The 20778-nt window shown below is 35.6% G+C and overlaps 1 protein-coding gene across 1 annotated transcript; it reads left to right on the top strand.

Moving 5' to 3' along the window:
* The first annotated feature begins 50 nt into the window (after positions 1 to 50).
* Positions 51 to 18936, top strand: LOC145686651 (uncharacterized). The gene is made up of 2 exons (XM_081760133.1): positions 51 to 3726; positions 18316 to 18936. Exon 1 carries the CDS (start codon positions 2739 to 2741, stop codon positions 3369 to 3371), a length of 633 nt encoding a protein of 210 aa, XP_081616259.1. The 5' UTR covers positions 51 to 2738; the 3' UTR covers positions 3372 to 3726; positions 18316 to 18936.
* Positions 18937 to 20778: the final 1842 nt, after the last annotated feature.

The following is a 20778-nucleotide window of genomic DNA, read 5'->3' as shown; positions in this document are numbered from 1 at the left end:
GGGTTATCTTTAATCATAATTACTTGCTTTTCTTTTTTTTCTTTTTGTTTGTAGTTGACATTAATCCTTAGTTCGATTGGGGGTACCTTATTACATATAGCAATACGGGCTATTAGTGTAATAAGTAGTAGAAATTCTCGGAATTGGCATTATATATACCTTTTTGGGAAAGTAGTTATTACAAAATCAAACCTCTAAATTTAGATTTTTTTCTCATGTTCGTTAAAATGAATAGAAATAAGCACTACATTGAATAATGGACGTTTCCGGTGATATTCAGAATGATGTTTTTTTGTTATCGTTATGGTTCTAATTAAAGTTTGTTGTTTGTTGGATTTACAAAATGAAATTTGTTGAAAATAAATGCTAGAAGATGAAGCGTCCTTTTTGACATTGAAAGTATTTAGAACCTGCATCCAGCACATTTCTTGCTGCAGTATAACCTTATTGAACCTAATTAGAATTTCCTCTAGTCTCTTCTTGAGGCCACACGAGGAAGAAAAAATAAAGTACTTGGATTCACCCCACGAAGTACGTTACAAGATTCACAAAGGCAAATTCCGGTTATTGCATGTGTTGGATCAATTGCCCGGTTATTGCATGTGTTGGATCAAATGTCAGATTATTGCTTGTGTTTTGTCAAATACCGATTATTATGAGAGTTGGTTCGGATCAATGAAGTGCAGGTTCGGTCCCAAAGGATTGTAGTAGTTAGCGCAGTTAAGGTTCGATCCCTGGTTAGTGGGAAATTGGTTCGATATTCTATTAGATCAATCTGGATAAGGTCGGTTGTTAGTGAAGTAGATAGTACGAATGCATTTGATTTCTTATTTGTTTTGCGAATATACTGCGTAAAAAAAAATCATTCCAGTTAATGGTAAAATACACGATAAATTGGCGTTTCTCTAGTAACCTGTTGTATAAAATATTAGCTACTGTATATGTAGCATGTGTAAATGGTTCTACTGTATTCAAGATTTAATAGATTATAGTATTATGTGTTTGTGAAAAGTTTATGACCATTTTCGGCTTTCTAGTTAAAAATTATATATCTAAACGTAAAAAAATAATAACAATGAATTTTGCGGCTCGTTTCGGTAGACAATACACAGGCTGGTCACCTGTGCGTAACCCACCGGGGGGGGGGTTAAAGAGGTTCCAGTTGCTTCCTTGGTGCAGATTGACGATGTGCCCACCGCAAGAGCTAGGGTGGTCACACAGAATCAGGATGTTTCAGATTGGTGTGACTTCGCTGGCTGTGTGGTGCCACAAATTCGTCCGTATTTTGGTTTTAATAAACCACCTATCACATGTAACTTTACGAAGATATTTTCTGAAAGTATTTATAAATCAATAGAGATTCAGATTAGTGAACTACCACTTGTGAATGAAAATAGTGGCATTCTTTTCTGCCAATTTTGTTAAAAGTAAATGAAATGATAGAAAGGAAGTTAGCACCTTCTGAAGGAATTTTCTGGTAGCCTGTCTATGTAAATGTAAAGGTCAAGTTTACGAAGAAATGCAGCGTTTGATTAGTTTAACTACCGATTGGAAATATATTTCTAGGTGTATTTTGAAAAAGTTCATTTCGCCTATTGTTCGTATTGAGTTTTATAATAACAAAATGTTTCGAGTAATGAAAGAGCATGAATCTCTTAAATTTTCTCCGTGAAAAGTTACCAGTGTTGCAACTGATGGATTTAGAAATGTCAGATTTGGAATTTTGTCATACTGTTTCTAACTTAATCAAACTTGAGATTCGGGATTTGTTGCTTTTAACCAGTTTACCTAATACTGTTCAAGAATTTCTTGAGTTCGCCGAAAGCTATGAAAGGAATAGACGGTATGCTTCAGATTATCAAAAATAGCAAAGAATCAACATATTCCAAATACTGTTGTGCGTAATATTACAAAACAAAACCGTAATAGAAGTTCAGGGGCAGGATTAGTTTGTGGTTCATGTGGTAGTAATAATCATTCATGGAATAGATATCTTTATAAAAATAGTAATATACGGGGAGACTCATGTATTTGAATACTGAAATGGGGAATCAATTATTGCAAATGTAGGTTTTCATCTGTCGAACACCTTATCCGGCTGCAATAGACACTGGATCCACTCTAAATTTGTGTGAACGAAACGTTTTGGAAGAAATACGTAAAAAAATGTCGGCCTAAAGTTAAATCTGTTACTTATTCCGTCACCGTTTTGGATAACGAATCTGTGAACATTAAAGAAATGGTAGAACAGATTTTTTGTGAATAATTTCTGCTTCAGCGGTTGGTTTGGAGTAACTGAACATCCGAATTTAAAGATTTTATTAGGAATTTCGTTTTTAAATGATAACTTTGCTCGTATTGATGTTCGAAATAGAACTTTGTTTTTCGAAAAACTTACTAAGGAAGTGAAATTAACTGAATTTACTCATGATGATTCTCTCCCCTCGGACTTAATTGTTGGTTATCCTTCTAGTTTAGTGCATTCTAGTGCCATTTCTAATGGGGTTAGTGGACAGAATATAAATACAGGGTGTCATGCAAGAGTTCGGGACACACCCGCTTCGTTCAGGACATTTCATCGTTCTCCCAGTACAGATTTACGATGTGTGGGTCAGGTAGGTTTTTCATCTTCTGCCCTACGTGGATGCCAACTTGAACGTGGTCATCAGAGGCTGGAGTCCAGTGGCGGCGAGACCAATTTCAATGGTATTAGGCCTATTTGTCTGCGTACCAACACCATGCAGCGTAGATCATCAGTGGCAGGGAGTAATGGAGGAGGGCCACGTCAGTCATGTCGGAACTTCAATAATCGTCGTAAATCAGCAGTGCATATTGGTCCAGGGTCTTCCGTAGTCGAGAGCAATCCTGATTTATCTAGTCCGTCTACTGTATCTCAGTGCGTGAGTAATAGATGTCCGTCGAATCTTCAGTATGGTCAGCGTCCAACAATGATACCTGAAGGCCAAGGAGCTTCAGTGGCGGCGTGTAATCAAGATGTATCTTGTCAATTGTCAGCATCACAGTCCAAAGGTACGAGACGACAGCCAATTACTCAGCAAAGTCATCGTCCTTCAGCTGTGCGTAGTTGCCAAGGATCTTCAATGGCGGAGGGAAGTCAAGGTTTATTGCGTCAATTGTCAGCGTCACATTCTAGTGGAAATAGACCTCAATTTATAGCTTCGAACAATCGATCAGTTTCACAAAATTGTTATCACTCTACAGAGGCTGTGTTCAGCGGTAGTGTCACTACTCAGTCACCTGTTACACAGACGTTTGAACATTTTGAGGAATCAGCTCCAGTGAATGATAATCGGTCTTCAGTTGCGCATAGCAGCAGAGATTTACCTGTTCAGTGTCAAGGACCCCATTAACTAGTAATGGCTTGCAGTCAATTTTACAGATTAGCCAACCATCTTCAGTGGCGGAGAGCAATGGTGATGTTCCTAACCGGTCTTCTTCATGCCAGACTACTTTGGGTGCATGCAGAGAGATGGTTTCCAGTCAGCAGCAGTGGTCCAGGTCTAGGTGGAGAAGGGGGAATTCCAGTCCAGCCAGTCAGGGGACTGGTGTTCATATCCCAAGGCGTTCTACATCTAGGCAGGTAGACTCGAGAGGCTCCTCCGAAGCGATCCAGTTTATTGAAGTTTCCTGCGGGAGTCAGTGTTGACAACCCGACTGGATCGGAGTTCCAGAATTCTCCAAATGAGTTGGAGGAACTAAGTAAAGGTAATATTGATTTCTCAGTTGATATTATTTCTCCTACTTTAATACCTTATGCTGAAAAATTGTTTAACCCTTTTAGGATCCTGGCATTTTGGGCTATTTTTTAGTCTTTCAGTCAAGCAGCTACTGCATCGTCACTATTTATCCTAGGATCATGGTCCATACCTCGTTCTCTTCAGAATAGAGCTGGCTTTCAAATGGTATCACTTGCATGCTCATACCATATACCAGAAGCGGGAAAAAATGTTAAAGTGAAAATTTCGGAGGGAAAAATTTTTTTCTCGAACTTTGCCCCCCCCCCCCTGTGATCGTAGCCATCTAAAAAAAATCTGATAAATAAAACTTGGTGTACTGAATGTGTGTGCCAAATTTCAAGTTTCTATCTTGAATAGTAAGGGCAGGAGAATTTTTATCAAAAATTCCCACAATGCCCCAAAGTACCATAAAACACTATGATCTGAGGGAAAAAATTCCTGAGACATCCATAATTACCCTAGGACTATAATCCGCCAATCATTCTCCTCAGAATAGAACTGTCTTTCAGGCGGTACCATTCACATGTCTTCCTCATGTATCTAAGGTGGGAAATTCCTCAAAAAAGGGATTTTTGGGGCAAAATTTCCCGTTTTTCAACTTTTGCCCCTCTGGCCCCCCTGTTTTAACACTGACATCGGAACAAAAAGTCGTAAATACTACTCGGTGGACTGAATGTTTGTGCAAAATTTCAATCTTCTACGTTCAAAAATAAGCCCGCCAAAAAATATATATACCGACAATGCCCCATGTTTCCCTATATAAAAGTATATTTTTCAAAAAATCCCTGAGACGTCCCTAATTACCCTAGAATAATAATTCGACCGTCATTCTCTTCAGAATGGAACTGCCTTTCAGACGGTATGACTCACGTGGTCCTATCATGTATGTAAGGCGGGAAAATGACCAAAAACTGGATTTTGGGGGTAAAAAATCCCTGTTTTTACCCCTTCGCCCCTCTGGTTCCCCCCTGTTTTAGCACTGACATCGGAACAAAAAATCTGGTAAATACTACTCAGTGGACTGAATGTTTGTGCAAAATTTCAACCTTCAACGTAGAAAAATAAGCCCGCCAAAAAATATTGAACATAGGCTTAGAAAATGAGAAAATAAATTTTTGACTTATGACGTCATCACCTCCTATGTCTGGACGCAGGACGGTCTGAAACCATACGTAATGTCTTCTACAAGGCCTCTGGACTTGGAAAACAAAAAAAAAACGGACGAAAAAGCTCAAATAGAAGAGAAATAACGCAATGTACCATGAAACACCCGTATGGTACAAATTGTACCATGGGATCCTAAAGGGGTTAATGAGTTTAATGATGTAATAACTGATGATTTGGGTATGACTAAGGATTATCAACATTAAATAATTTTAACATATTTCACCGTGCATAACACAACCTTATCCTGTTCCCAAACATAAACTTAGAGAAATGGATAATTTTATTGATTCTTTAATAGAAAAGGGAGTTATTGAGGAGATTAAAAGTTCACCGTATATTTCCTCATGTTTTATGATTTCGAATAAGGATAAATCACCTAGATTAGTAGTAAATTTTTCGGAAATCAATAAACGTGTGTTGATGACGGGTTTTCCGAGTCCGCATGCGGAATCTATCATAGCAAACATTGGGAAGCATTGATATTTTAGCTGTTTCTATGTCAAGTTTAGTTATTATCAGATAGAGCTTCATCCTAGTTCTAGTGAATTACAGCCTTTGCTACACCAACCAGATTACTCCAGTTTCGTAAAATCCCAATGGGGCTAGTAACTCAGAATTTGTGCTGTCTACCTTGATGCATAAAATGTTTAGGGATCTGGATGGGAATATCTAGATATTTTTGTCAATGATGATATAGTTCATGCTGATACCATCGAAAAAAAACAATGAAATTCTTGAAAAGATTTTACAAAGACCGAGAGAATGGTGTAACCATTTCTCTACACAAAACTCGTTTATGTGAACGTAGAATTAAGTTTCTTGGATATGATGTTTTCCGATGGTAACATGCGTATTGACCAAGAAAGAGTAAAGGTTATTAAACAATTTCCCAGACCCAAAAATAGAAGAGCACTAGCGAAATTGCTAGGTTTCCTTTCATATTATTTACGTTTTCTAAAAGATTATGGGGAATTATTAGGACCTTTATACGAACTTAAAAGTCCCATGAATACATTTAAATGAGGGAAAGAGGAAGATGAAATTTTGGACCAAATTAAAGAAGCTATAATAAATCATATCATATTAAAGGTTCCAGATTTTTCAAGTCCCTTTGTAGTACACGTAGATTCGTCCTGCCGTTGCTACAGCGGAATTCTTAGTACAATGATCAAGGACTATTGAGACCCGTTATGTTTGCTAGTAAATTGATTCCAACATCTGATTGGTCAAAGAACATTTTCGAATTGGAGATGAAATCATTATTATACTGTTTGGATAAGTTTGATATGTATCTTCACTATAATAAATTTACAGTATTTTGTGACAATGCTAGTTTAACATGGAATTTGAAAAATCATAAGAGAGAGAAGAAATATGGGCCTATGATAGAAAAAATAAGCAAATATACTTTCAATATAATTCACCTTACGAGTAAAAATAATTTTTTGGCTGATTATATTAGTCGTATGTATAGTTTTGTTGATTTCGAACCTCCAAACGATGATATTGTTGAAGTTAATACGGTTAATAATCAAAATGTTCATTTGTCTTTTATAAATTTTACCTCTTTTCAACAAACCTTTAGGAGAACTACAAAGAATGGATTCAAAATTGAAAGGTATAATTCAATCAATTGAAAATAAACAAACAGTAGAACCCTATCTTATCCAAAATAATGTTTTGTTAAAAAGGACGAATGGCAAAGCATATGGTGGTCTTCGAGCAGTGATCCCTGATAGTATGAAGGAAAGTATTATAAAATTCTTTCATGAACAAATTGTTGGGGGTGGTCACGGTGGACGAGCAAAAACCATCGCTAAAATTGCAAGCCGCTTTACTTGGGATAATTTATATCAAGATGTTACACAGTTTGTTCAGCGCTGTGATATCTGTCAGCGTGTCAAAGATAGAAATCAACCTCTTTATGGTACATACTTTGCAAAAGGGAAACAAAATCCAACGCTTGCTTGCATATCGACGTGATGAGGCCTTGGTTACCCAGTCATGATTTTAAATATTTGCTTGTTGTCACTGATGCCTTTTCAAGGTTCGTAATTATTGAACCGCTTCGTAAGATAACTTCCAAGATAACATATGTTAAGGTTCCTGTGAACTACCCTTGTCCGAGCACTTCGCCTTTTCGCCACCAGATGCTCACTTTTTCATTTAGCAATCACTGCTGGTACCTCTACTGGGAAGAACTGAAAGATCGTACCGCTCAGTTTGAATGTATCCAGGATATCCACACTTGAAGTGGGCGGGGAGAGGAATCCAACAGTTTTTTTTTTCGTGCACCTGCAGTCAGTCAGAGTCTATTTATACAAGCCGTGTTGTTCAGCCGCAGGGCAAAACCTCAACCATTGATGAGTAACATAAATCTTTTCTTTTTGCAGGTAGGAATAGAGTTTTGTACGAAAAACGGGAATTAGGTTGCAGAGAACGTCATTCACATCGCGTTGACAAATTATCTTTCGTACGTTTATCACATGAAACTCTTTTCTTTTTTATTATTATTACCAGAATATGAGATAAAAAGAACCTAAATGGTTCTTTGTATACAGAAAACAGACAAACAATACTAATATTTTCTTACATATCAGTATTATATGATTTTTTTTCTGAAGTGTATGATGCATGAAAAATGGACAAAATGAATTTTGACTTTTCTATTTGTCCCTATCCTTCTGAGTAGAGAGAATGATGTGGCGCAACTAAAGGGCCTGCAGGGCCCGCAACATTGAGAGGCCCAGAACAGAAAGAGGCCCATTTCAGTTTCGAAGTTAAACTTTATAATGTTAAAAATTATGTGATGTTCCAACTATATCTCATTTTTACCTATGAAGACGGTAACACTTGAGCGATTATTTAGTAAATTAAATGCCAACAAAACTTTTACTGACCAGCGAAAACATTATGACCACTCGCTACTTTTTGAACGAAATCATCGGGCTGAGATAAGAGCTACAAGGCATAACACAACCGCGCGCCAAACACAAGAATCTCACTCGATTAGTCAGTGTGATACTTGTGCCTTGAATGGGGAAGGACGACGATATATCAGGGTGACTAAGTGGCTGGGAGCTTCATTTCGGAAACAACGCGACTTGTCGAGTTTTCGCGATCTGCCGTGCTTATGTATTTCAAAGATGGGAAAAGAACAGTGAAACCAGCATCGAACCAAACAACAAAAAGTGGGACGACCACACCTCATTAAAAAATGTCGGATGTCGTAGACTCTCGAATTTGGTATAGCAGAATACACGAAAACTATAGCACAATATAATAATAATAATAATAATAATAATAATAATAATAATAATAATAATAATTATTATTATTATTATTATTATTATTATTATTATTATTATTATTATTATAATGTGCATTCTTTTTTGCATATGAGCAAGTTGTGACTCACTAGATAGAACATAGAAAGTCAAAACTGTTCTCTGTAAATTTTACGTGACTCATGAATGTGGAAAGAGGGGGTCCGTTTAACATTTTTGCGGGGAGGCCCATTCGTCCTTACTTACGCTACTGAGAGAATGTAAGGTAAAATAATAACACCAATATATATATATATATATATATATATATATATATATATATATATATATATATATATATATATATATAGATAGATAGATAGATAGATAGATAGATAGATAGATAGATAGATAATCCTGGCGCAACAGTCCTTTGTGATCTGAGCCTGCAGCGGGCTTATGTTAGTAGTAAGCACAACCACACCCAACGTCGCCGGCTGTCTAGATTGAAGTCCGCTATCTTTTAGTTTCCCAACTTTTCTCTCGATATTTGGTAAACACAGAAATGTTTGAGTGCCACACCGGGAATTAATCCCTGGACGATGCACACCGTATCACTTTCGCTAATCATTTGGTAAAATTCAGGTTAGGGTGGTACTGAATTAATTTTGGAATATGCCATTTCTCATAAGGTAAAGTTCAAAAGTATTGTGACATAATTAAAAAGCTCATTATCAACCACGTATTCTTGCCTCTAATATCTCTAAAAGTTTTCGAGTTATGTGTCAAAAATGGTTGAAACACTTGAAGTTAGTTTAGTAACTTGAAGAAGATAGTGGACTTATACATACATGATTAGAATTGCTCCAATTTTTATTTTTATTCTTCTTTCTCGTAAAGAAATACAAAATCATAATTTCAACCATTTTGGTACATTTTTCATAATTTGAAGCGCGAACAGCCGGTTTCTTTCCTTACGTTTTGAACTTGGGATTTATATTCTCCTTGTCACTTATCGTGAAAGTCATATAATAACATGGGTCACAAAGCTAGAATATCTTATGCGACAGAGGTAATGACAATTTTTGTCATTTCATCTCTCAAGATCTGTTAAATTTGACATTTATTGAATGATATCGGTTTTATAATACGAATAATTTTTTCGCAATAAGGTGCGTATAGTGGTCGTAAGAAATGGCAAAAGCTACCACTGACCTTTATAGTTTGACTCATGCTTTTTCGATCATGGTATTCCTCTTAAATTTTGCAAAGGACAGTATCATTTTAATTATCTTAACCTAATTTCCTAAAGCATCTCATTCGTACGCTAAAAGAAAGATTTCTATTTTTTATGTATAAGAATTCAGGGGATGCAAATTTATTCAAAATTCCTTTACAATTAAAGCCGCCTAAACAGATATTCCTTCGAGATTTCTGTATTTTGAAAACAATTCACGATTTCAGTTCTTTGTATTTACTTGTTTCCATGTTTATTTATATCAATACTGTATGATCAGTTCCCAGAATTATTTTAGTTCCCCGGTAAATCCATTTATAGCAAGCTCCAAATACTGCTACAATTTTAATGTGGTTTCAGGAGAATCTGCATATCTCATCCTTTTGTTACTCTCTATATATTCATCTACTACGTAAACAAACATCAGTGAAAGAAAGAGGCTGAGAGCTAACATGTGCTCCGTGAGGAACGTTGTCATACCTTGCACTGATATATCTAGAGAGTCTAGTGTTGCCACGAGACGAAACGAGACAAGACGAGACTTCTGGTTGTGTCGTCTCGTCTAGAAAAGATGTGTCCGTCTCGTCTCGTATCGAATGGTTCTGTCTCGTCTCGTGGCAACACCAGAAAGGCTGAGGCCCACAAAAGAGCTGTTAAACCAAGTGGTTAAAATTATAACTTTTAACCTAGTTTGGTTAACAGAGCACAACACAAAACACGACTGCAATCCTCCAGCAACGACTGCTTAGTTTCGACTGAACCCGTAATTACTTCGATAGGAACATTTGTCAATACCGTCAGTACAGACGAAAGGCAAGATTTCCCCATTTATTCTGATATCCTTTTTTCAGAACCCCTGGCGCCACTTCAACAAATAAGGAGGCCTATGTAACTTTCCCATTTAAAAAATGGTTTATCTTCGAATAACAGCATAAAAGGATAAAAAAGATAAATTTTATTGTCAAATCAGAATCTTTTTCGAAACTCAGTGTCGAGAAAGGCTGACACGTTTTTGTCTTGGTTCGGAACGAGAAAGACCATGAAACAATAGTTAGTCACTGATAAAATTGCCACTTCTACACGTACTTGTACTTCTATTAAAGGATTTTTATAGTATATATCTCCACCAGCCCCCGGAATAAAATTTTCTGAAACACTGATCTCAATGAACGCTTTACATTGTATTTGAATCTGGAGCACTATCACAAAATAATTAAACTTGAATCGATTGAAAAATGGAAGTGAAAGCTGTTTGTAAGAATCATTTTTAAAAAGTGCTTTAGGTATTCCCTGTTCTTTGTAGGGTTTGAAACGTTGAATCATTTGGATCATTTGAAATAATAAAAGATGGTATACATTTCGAAGGCAAATAATTTATTCCGAGTTAATAAATTTTTAAGCAAATTCAGAAACTGTGTTTGTATTTTTCGAGACACGAGACAAGACGTTTTACGAAACGTTTCGTATTGTATCGTGTCTCGCTTCAAAGAGTCCTGTCTCGTCTCGTTGCAACACTAAGAGAGTCTTACGCATTATCTTTCCAAGAAAATGAGCTAGAAACTTGAAAAGCACATTCAGTCAATTGTTATCATAGAATATACTATGGGCATAGCCGCTGATGTGTAGAAGGTGACACAGGCAGAATTTGTTTTTGGCGAGTTGGAGCCGTGGGGCTCTATTATTTGGATTGGAAACATTGGTTCAAAAATATTTTACATTTAGCATACATACATATACACATATCATACGCACACACACACACATACGTACATGTGTGTTACATATACTTTAATTAATGTGTGGATCTAAGGACAAGGTCCGGTTCGCCCACCCAAAAACCGCCTCTGGGAGGTGGATTGGAAGCGCACCCCTGAAACATAGAATTATGCTAATCGTAATCTTCTGAGATAGACTACTCCCCGAGGAATAAGTAAATAAATAAAAATAGTTTATTAATGTTTATCTTCCGTATACGATTAATTGAAAAATTTTAGTGTCTCAACAATGAGAGCCATATACAGGTGATCCTGCGTTCCTGGCGGAACTTCCCTAGTTGCGGACAAAATTTCATACTATAAACTCTTTTCGGCTCTCTCCCTCACGGTAGTTTTTTATATATATATATATATATATATATTATCTACTCCCTTGGAGTAACTGTTGCTCTGTATTTTCACGGGCTTGCAACCGTCAGAATGAATATCTTGGCTGCCTTCCCAGCTACCCAATCAGTATGCAATAGATACATGCAATAACAATCAAATCCCACACAAACTACTCTACTCATCAAACATTTTAACATGGAAAGTTCTTTTACGCAACGTATTTCGTTTGTTTAAAATGGAATAGACCTAAATACATCTTTTTTTTTTTAATGTTCTTCTTGAGATTCGATAGCGAGACCGCTCACATAAAAAAATGAGAGAATTAGTGCTCTGACAATCTGGTAGAAATACAACATGCCATATGTACATTACTGTGATTACATTGCTATTTATTCAATGATTATTTTGCTTAGAGTTTTCTTACTCTCCAGAGTACTCTTCAAGGATATACAATTACTCTTCACTTATGTCGCGAAAAAATATTCAGCTTGCAAATTTATTTCGAGAACTTCTCATTCCCTAATACATGTTTATACTCTCAATTTGTGCGTACAACCGACAAACTTACACAGAATCTCAACAGAGTTCAAATGTGAGGTGTCTGCTGTGAAACAAAGGTCAGTTATGTGGGAGGGGATTTTAGAGTGCAGCTCTAGGAACACTGTGGGCTTTTAGAGTGTAATTCTAGGAACGCTGTAGGGGGCCATCCCGCTCCACCTGAGACAAAAAAAAAAAAAAAAAAAAGAATGAAAAGAAATCTGGCGGCACACAACTAATTCACACTGGTTACAAAGCAGGCACAACAAAGTTCTGAATGAAATATGTTTATTTTTTTGCACTATTCCATTTTCCGAACAATAACATTTACCGATGACTTGTTAGCCCCTCCACCACAGCCACCATGAAAACAAATTCAATCGGAATTTGGCCAGCTCGTTTGATCACGAATAATTATCGTTTGATCGCAAGCATAATGACGTATTACACACAATTTGGCTAGGGCTTGTTAGCCCTTGATAATCGGCATGTACCATTCCATAGACATTTCAATCGTAAATAGGTAAGCAAAGTTTCGTTAGTTTCTGGTAGAAAGTATGACAGATAAAGTTGATTGTTTATTTAACAATGATGTCCTCTAACAATGAAACTAACAACAACAACTGAAATCGACAAGTACCATTTCATAGATAACTCAGTGGTAATCCGATGGGTGTGCCAAGTTTGGTCAGTTTCTGGTACAAAATATAGCAAAGTTGATTCTTTGTTTAACGATGGTGGCCTTCAACAATGAAACTAACAACAATATGTGGAATCAACACGTACTATTTCCTAGATATTTCAATCTTAAATGGGTGTGCAAAGTTTGGTTAGTTTGTGGTAGAAAGTAAGATAAAGTTGATTGTTTATTTAACAAAGAAGAAATCCAATGATTGTTTATTTAACAATGGTGATCTTCAACAATGAAACAAAAACTATATGTGAAATCGACACATACCATTCCATAGATATTTCAATCTTAAATGGGTATGCAAAGTTTGGCCAGTTTCTGCTAAAAAGTATGGCTGATAAAGATGATTGTTTATTTAATAATGGTTTCCTCTAACAAGAAAACTAACAACAATATGTGAAATCGACACGTACCATTCCATAGACATCTTAATCGCAAATGAGTGTGCCGAGTTTGGTTAGTTTGTGGTAGAAAGTATGGCAGGTAAAGCTGTTTGTTTATTTAACAATGGTGGCCTCTAACAATGAAACTAACAACAATATGTGGAATCCACACGTACCATTCCCTAGATATCTCAATCTTAAATTGGTGTGCAAAGTTTCTTCACTTTCTGGTAGAAAGTACGGCAGATAAAGTTGATTCTTTGTTTAACGATGGTGGCCTTCAACAATGAAACTAACAACAATATGTGGAATCAACACGTACTATTTCCTAGATATCTCAATCGTAAATGAGTGTGCCAAGTTTGGTTAGTTTGTGGCAGAAAATATGACAGATAAAGTTGACTGTATATTTAATAATGGAGAAATCCAACGATTGTGTATTTAACAATGGTGGTCTTCAAGAATGAAACTAACAACAATATGTGGAATCCACACGTACCATTGCCTAGATATTTCAATCTTAAATGGGTGTGCAAAGTTTGGTCAGTTTCTGTTAAAAAGTGTGGCACATAAAGTTGATTTTTTATTTAACAATGGTGGCCTCTAACAATGAAACTAACAAAAATAAGTGAAATCGACACGTACCGTTTCATAGATATCTCAATGGTAAATGAGTGCGCCAAATTTGATTAGTTTTTGGTAGAAAGAGTGTAAGATAAAGTTGATTGTTTATGTAACAATTTAGAAATCCAAAGATTGTTTATTTAACAATGGTGGCCTTCAACAATGAAAGAACAACAATATGTGAAATCAACACATACCATTCCATAGATATCTCAATCGTTCATAAGTGTGAAAAGTTTGCTTAGTTTGTGGTAGAAATTATGACAGATAAAGTTAATCGTTTATTTAACAATAGAGAAATCCAACGAATGTTTATTTAACAATGGTGATCTTCAACAATGAAACTAACAACAATATGACAAAACGACACATATCTTTCCCTAGATATTTTAATCTTAAATGTGTGTGCAAGGTTTGGCCAGTTTCTGGTAGGAAGTATGGCAGATAAAGTTGATTGTTCATTTAACAATGGCGGCCTCTAACAATGAAAGTAACAACAATAGGTGAAATCGACACGTACCATTCCATTGATATCTCAATCGTAAATGAGTGTGCCAAGCTTGGTTAGTTTGTGATAGAAAGTACGGCAGATAAAGTTGATTGTTTATCTAATAATGGAGAAATCCAACGATTGTTTATTTAACAATGGCGGCCTCGAACAATGAAACTAACAACAATATGTGAAATCGGCAGGTACCATTCCCTAGATATCTCAGTTGTAATCCGATGGGTATGCCAAGTTTGGTCAGTTGGTGGTAGAAAGTGTGGCAGATAAAGTTGATTGTATATTTAACAATGGTGGCCTTCAACAATGAAACTAACAACACTATGTGGAATCCACACGTACCATTCCCTAGATATCTCAATCTTAAATTGGTGTGCAAAGTTTCTTCACTTTCTGGTAGAAAGTACGGCAGATAAAGTTGATTCTTTGTTTAACGATGGTGGCCTTCAACAATGAAACTAACAACAATATGTGGAATCAACACATACTATTTCCTAGATATCTCAATCGTAAATGAGTGTGCCAAGTTTGGTTAGTTTGTGGGTGAAAATATGACAGATAAAGTTGACTGTATATTTAATAATGGAGAAATCCAACGATTGTGTATTTAACAATGGTGGTCTTCAAGAATGAAACTAACAACAATATGTGGAATCCACTCATACCATTACCTAGATATTTCAATCTTAAATGGGTGTGCCAAGTTTGGCCAGTTTGTGGTAGAAAGTATGGCAGATAAAGTTGATTGTTCATTTAACAATGGTGGCCTCTAACAATGAAAGTAACAACAATAAGTGAAATCAACACGCACCATTCCATAGATATCTCAATCGTAAATGAGTGTGCCAAGTTTGGTTAGTTTGTGGTAGAAATATTACAGATAAAGTTGACTGTATATTTAATAATGGAGAAATCCAACCATTGTTTATATAACAATGGTGTTGTTTATATAACAATGGTGGAATTCAATAATGAAACTAACAACAATATGTGGAATCGACACATAGCATTCCCTAGATATTTCAACTTTAAATGGGTGTGCAAAGTTTGGTCAGTTTGTGGTAGAACGTATGGCCGTTAAAGTTGATTGTTTATTTAACAATGGTGGCCTCTAACAATGAAACTATCAGCAATATGTGAAATCGACCCATATCGTTCCATAGATATCTTAATCTTAAATGAGTCTGCAAATTTTGTTTAGGTTGTTGTAGAAAGTGTGGCAGAAAAACTTGATTGTTTCTTTAACAATGGTGGCCTTCAACAATGAAACTAACAACAATATGTGAAATCGACACATACCGTTCCCTAGATATTTCAATCTTAAATGGTTGTGCAAAGATTGGTCAGTTTCTGTTAAAAAGTGTGGCACATAAAGTTGATTTTTTATTTAACAATGGTGGCCTCTAACAATGAAACTAACAAAAATAAGTGAAATCGACACGTACCGTTTCATAGATATCTCAATGGTAAATGAGTGCGCCAAATTTGATTAGTTTTTGGTAGAAAGAGTGTAAGATAAAGTTGATTGTTTATGTAACAATTTAGAAATCCAAAGATTGTTTATTTAACAATGGTGGCCTTCAACAATGAAAGAACAACAATATGTGAAATCAACACATACCATTCCATAGATATCTCAATCGTTCATAAGTGTGAAAAGTTTGCTTAGTTTGTGGTAGAAATTATGACAGATAAAGTTAATCGTTTATTTAACAATAGAGAAATCCAACGAATGTTTATTTAACAATGGTGATCTTCAACAATGAAACTAACAACAATATGACAAAACGACACATATCTTTCCCTAGATATTTTAATCTTAAATGTGTGTGCAAGGTTTGGCCAGTTTCTGGTAGGAAGTATGGCAGATAAAGTTGATTGTTCATTTAACAATGGCGGCCTCTAACAATGAAAGTAACAACAATAGGTGAAATCGACACGTACCATTCCATTGATATCTCAATCGTAAATGAGTGTGCCAAGCTTGGTTAGTTTGTGATAGAAAGTACGGCAGATAAAGTTGATTGTTTATCTAACAATGGAGAAATCAAACGATTGTTTATTTAACAATGGCGGCCTCGAACAATGAAACTAACAACAATATGTGAAATCGACTGGTACCATTCAGTAGATATCTCAGTTGTAATCCGATGGGTATGCCAAGTTTGGTCAGTTTGTGGTAGAAAGTGTGGCAGATAAAGTTGATTGTTTATTTAACAATGGTGGCCTCTAACAATGAAACTAACAACAATATGTGGAATCCACACGTACCATTCCCTAGATATTTCAATCTTAAATGGGTGTGCAAAGTTTGGTCAGTTTCTGGTAGAAAGTACGGCAGATAAAGTTGATTGTTTACTTAACAATGGTGGCCTCTAACAATGAAACTAATAACAATATCTGAAATCGACACGTACCATTCCCTAGATTTTGTAACGTCCATTAACCAGATTATATCCATTTTTGCTTAATTTTTGAACTGTTTATTTTATATTTGATTGTTTTAATTTTATTAGTTGTATATGTTAACATTAGTGACGGTGGCGCCATCTATCGTTTTAGACACAAACTGTTTGGACGTTCTGAATAACCTTAAGTTAGATAAAATCTTTTATATGTACGGCTATCCGGCTCGTTTGCTTCATGATAATGCTAGTTATTTCCGGTCTGATCAGTTCCGTCAGTACTTGTTTAGTTTGGACATACAAGACATTTGTACGGCTCCTTATTCACCTTCCTGTAATTTTACGGAAAGGCAAAATAAAAATATAAAGCTAATACTGAAAGCGTATATTGATAAAAACCAAACCAAGTGGGCTGATCATATTTATAAAGTGCAATTTACTTTAAATTCATCAGAAAATGCTGAAACTCACAAAACGCCAGGAGAATTATATCTTGGGAGAATTATATGGAATCTTCTTGATATTAGATGGATTGTAGATCTTGGTGTATTTGATAATACACAGAATAAAGAGGAAATAAGTCAGAGGATTGCCCAGAATATTGAAAAGGCTTGGCGTAGGAAAGAAATTGCTTATAAGAGACGCCGTACCCGGGTAACATTTGCTATTGGTGATTCTGTCTTAGTGCAGCGTATGTTAAAGGCTTCGATCGAGCAGGAAATTATGCCGCAACTAAGAGTTATGATGGACCTTACCAGATACTTAGCTATCCGACCCAAAATACTGTTCTGTTAAAATCAATAGAAAATCTTGATATTATAAAAAGGAATGTAATGCATATCAAAAAGTATTATCCTTCTAGAACTTAATAATTTGTAAAAATTGACAGAATTTAAATGTAAATTTTAAAATTGCATTAAAAATTTCTATTTGTCAATATTCAGAAACTAACTTTAAAATATATGTTGAAAAGCACTTGTGATAACCTTAAATGATTGTAATGATTAATAAAAATGGTAATTCGACATTCTTGAGTATCTGTAGTCAGTATTTTACTAAAGTTAATTTAAAAATAGTGGTTTTTATCTCTTCTCTGTGGAAGTCAGTAAAAGAACCGGGAGGAATGCTTGAGTAAGCAAACTTTATTAACACTGAGAGAGATTATATGAAAATGCTAAAACACAATAAAATTACATTGTAATAAAGAAAATTTCGTAAACACAAAATATTATACACGAGAGACCTTACTTGGCTCAGATTCTTCTTTAACTTAGATTTTACAAAGAGAGAAAAGGTCTTACATGAATGTTAGGTGGAATCCTCTCACCCACATGGCTGAATAACTTTCCCTTCGTCTTTGGCTGCTTCCGTCCCTTTAGCCAGCCTGGATTCTCCTTATATCCCCCACTTTATCAGGGTTTTCACAATTAAGAGGCCTTGTTCTTTTGTTTATCTTGTCCCTTAGGCCAAGTTATTTGAACAAAACATTTTAATAGTTCATCTTTTTAAAATTCATTTAACCACAGATTATCTTATCCATTTGTTTTTTTTCTTTAAATCTGTTTCCCAACACAGTAAATATGTACAAAGGTATATTTTTTGTGTCATTTTTATTATGTGTTTGCTCAATCCTGCAGGATGTGTGTTCTTGTCCATTCCTGTTCATTTCCCTGGAATCACTTCATCGGAAACATTAAAGACTTATTTCACTCCATTATCTGTGGGAACTGATATATACTCCGGTTCTTCTAAGTATCTGTCTCATCCCAGGAAATAGAAAAATTAGAACATAGAACTTTAAATATTCCGGAATTTGATTGGGCCCATATTCAAGTAAGATCTATATGAATAGGAATATGAGTAGATATAGTGAGTTAAATTGTTCTATTTTAGCATGCCTGATTCCATCAGAGACAGATTATTTTTTTTACAATTTCTTTATAAACTAAAAACTTTATTACAACACCACTGTGAGGGAATTTGTAACGGAATATTGTAAAAAAATGAAATGAAAAGTGTAGGTTTGTGAACATTTAAATGAAGTGAGAGCGTGAGTTAAATAGTTATCAGTTTCACCGCTTGAGGTCTCCCGTGATAGATTGTTACTGTTGGACTCAAAGAGATAGTGGTATCTACTGGCTAAAGTATGAACTTGTTGAACTAGTGATGTAGCTTAGCCATGAGGCAGGTGCATTTGCCTTTGTGAATTCACCCTGGATAGAATGGGAGTATGAGTTATAATAAGTAAAAAAAGCAAATTCTATCTTTTGGATGAGATGTGGTGTTAATAGGAGAACATGAATTGATAATCAAATCGTAAGTTGTATTGAGTCCATATTAGCATATAGTAATGGGTTATCTTTAATCATAATTACTTGCTTTTCTTTTTGTTTGTAGTTGACATTAATCCTTAGTTCGATTGGAGGTACCTTATTGCATATGGCAATATGGGCTATTAGTGTAATAAGTAGTAGAAATTCTCGGAATGGCATTATATATACCTTTTTGGGAAAGTAATTATTACAAAATCAAACCTCTAAATTTAGGATTTTTTCTCATGTTTGTTAAAATGTATAGGAATAAGCATTACATTGAATAATGGACGTTTCCGGTGATATTCAGAATGATGTTTTTTTTGTTATCGTTATGGTTCTAATTAAAGTTTGTTGTTTGTTGGATTTACAAAATGAAATTTGTTGAAAATAAATGCTAGAAGATGAAGCGTTCTTTTTGACATTGAAATTATTTAGAACCTGCATCCAGCACATTTCTTGCTGCAGTATAACCTTATTGAACCTAATTAGAATTTCCTCTAGTCTCTTCTTGAGGCCACACGAGGAAGAAAAAAATAAAGTGCTTGGATTCACCCCACGAAGTACGTTACATCATATACTCCCAAAGTAGGCTGCGAAGAAGAAGAAGATAGAACTGTATGAGGATTTAGACCACGAACTCCGCAGCATTCCGATGGAAGAAAGAGTAATTGTGAGTGGTGACTTGAATGGGCATGTCGGTAGAAGCAGGGCAGAGATTGACAGAATATACGGTGGCTGAGGTGTGAGAAGGAGAAATTTCTGACAGTTCGATTTGGCGATTTGCAGTAGATATTTCAGAAGAAGGAGCACCTTTTGACTCACAAGAGTAGTGCAAAAGAAACTCAAATCGATTATATTTTGCGTCAGAGACAGTATCTCAAGGAAATTAAAAAGTGCAAAGTAATGTATGTTGAAAGCGTAACTCCACATCATAGAAGGGAGAGCCGAAAATTAGATGGTAGGGACTAAAAGAGTAGAAGTTAAGGGAATCACTCGAAGAAAATGTTATAGAAGGAGTAAATCTGCAAGAATATGATGTACAAAAATAGTGGAGCGTAAACAATAAGAACATACTACTGTCCGCAGAGAAGAATTCGAGAGGAACTTCAGGGAAGAGTCTCAGAAGGAAGTACAAGAAGCTATTAACACAAAGACAGAAGCAAAAAAAAAAAAAAAGTGAAATGCTTCTGGGACAGAAGAGGATATCTGTAGCTTTAAGGTGGCTAATAAGGCAGCAAAGAGAGCAGTGGCCAGAGCAAAAGCGCAAACCTTGAATGAAATGAATGACGAACTTCTAACACCAAGGGAAGTGGAGAAGGTATATAATTAGCAAAAAATAAACACAAGACAACAAAGGGTATTACTTATATTAGGCAAATGAGAAATGACCCTGGATTGGTGCTTACCGACCGAGACAAATTAAAAGAGAAGTGAGCCGGTTATTTCGGAAAGCTTTGAAATTAAGAAAATCCAAGAAAAGTTCCCAGCGATGGAACTCCAAATCTTGGAGCAAGAATAAGCTGGGAAGAAGTAGAGAAAGCATTAAAGAAAATGAAGACGGAAAACGATAGATCCGAGTGGCATACCGGTAGAAGCATGGAAGAGTTTGAGGACAGAAGATATAAATGTTATATGGAATCTGATCCAGAAAATCTATTAATAGGAAAAAATACCAAATCAATGGAGGATAGTGTTATTGTACCTATCTTCAGGGAGAAGGGAGATGTACACTCGTGTCTAAAATTATCGTCGTATGTCTATAAATATGTTGTTGTAGGACTGTAA

The sequence above is a fragment of the Thermobia domestica genome, chromosome 5 (genome assembly GCF_964235325.1).
Source record: "Thermobia domestica chromosome 5, izTheDome1.hap1.1, whole genome shotgun sequence".
In the NCBI taxonomy this organism is placed as follows: Eukaryota; Metazoa; Arthropoda; class Insecta; order Zygentoma; family Lepismatidae; genus Thermobia; species Thermobia domestica.
The sequence above is the reverse complement of the archived record's forward strand: the minus strand, read 5'-3'. Positions and strand labels throughout refer to the sequence as shown.

Excerpts from the sequence above, each read along its gene's own strand:
- LOC145686651 (XM_081760133.1), top strand. The coding sequence starts at position 2,739 with ATGCAGCGTAGATCATCAGTGGCAGGGAGTAATGGAGGAGGGCCACGT.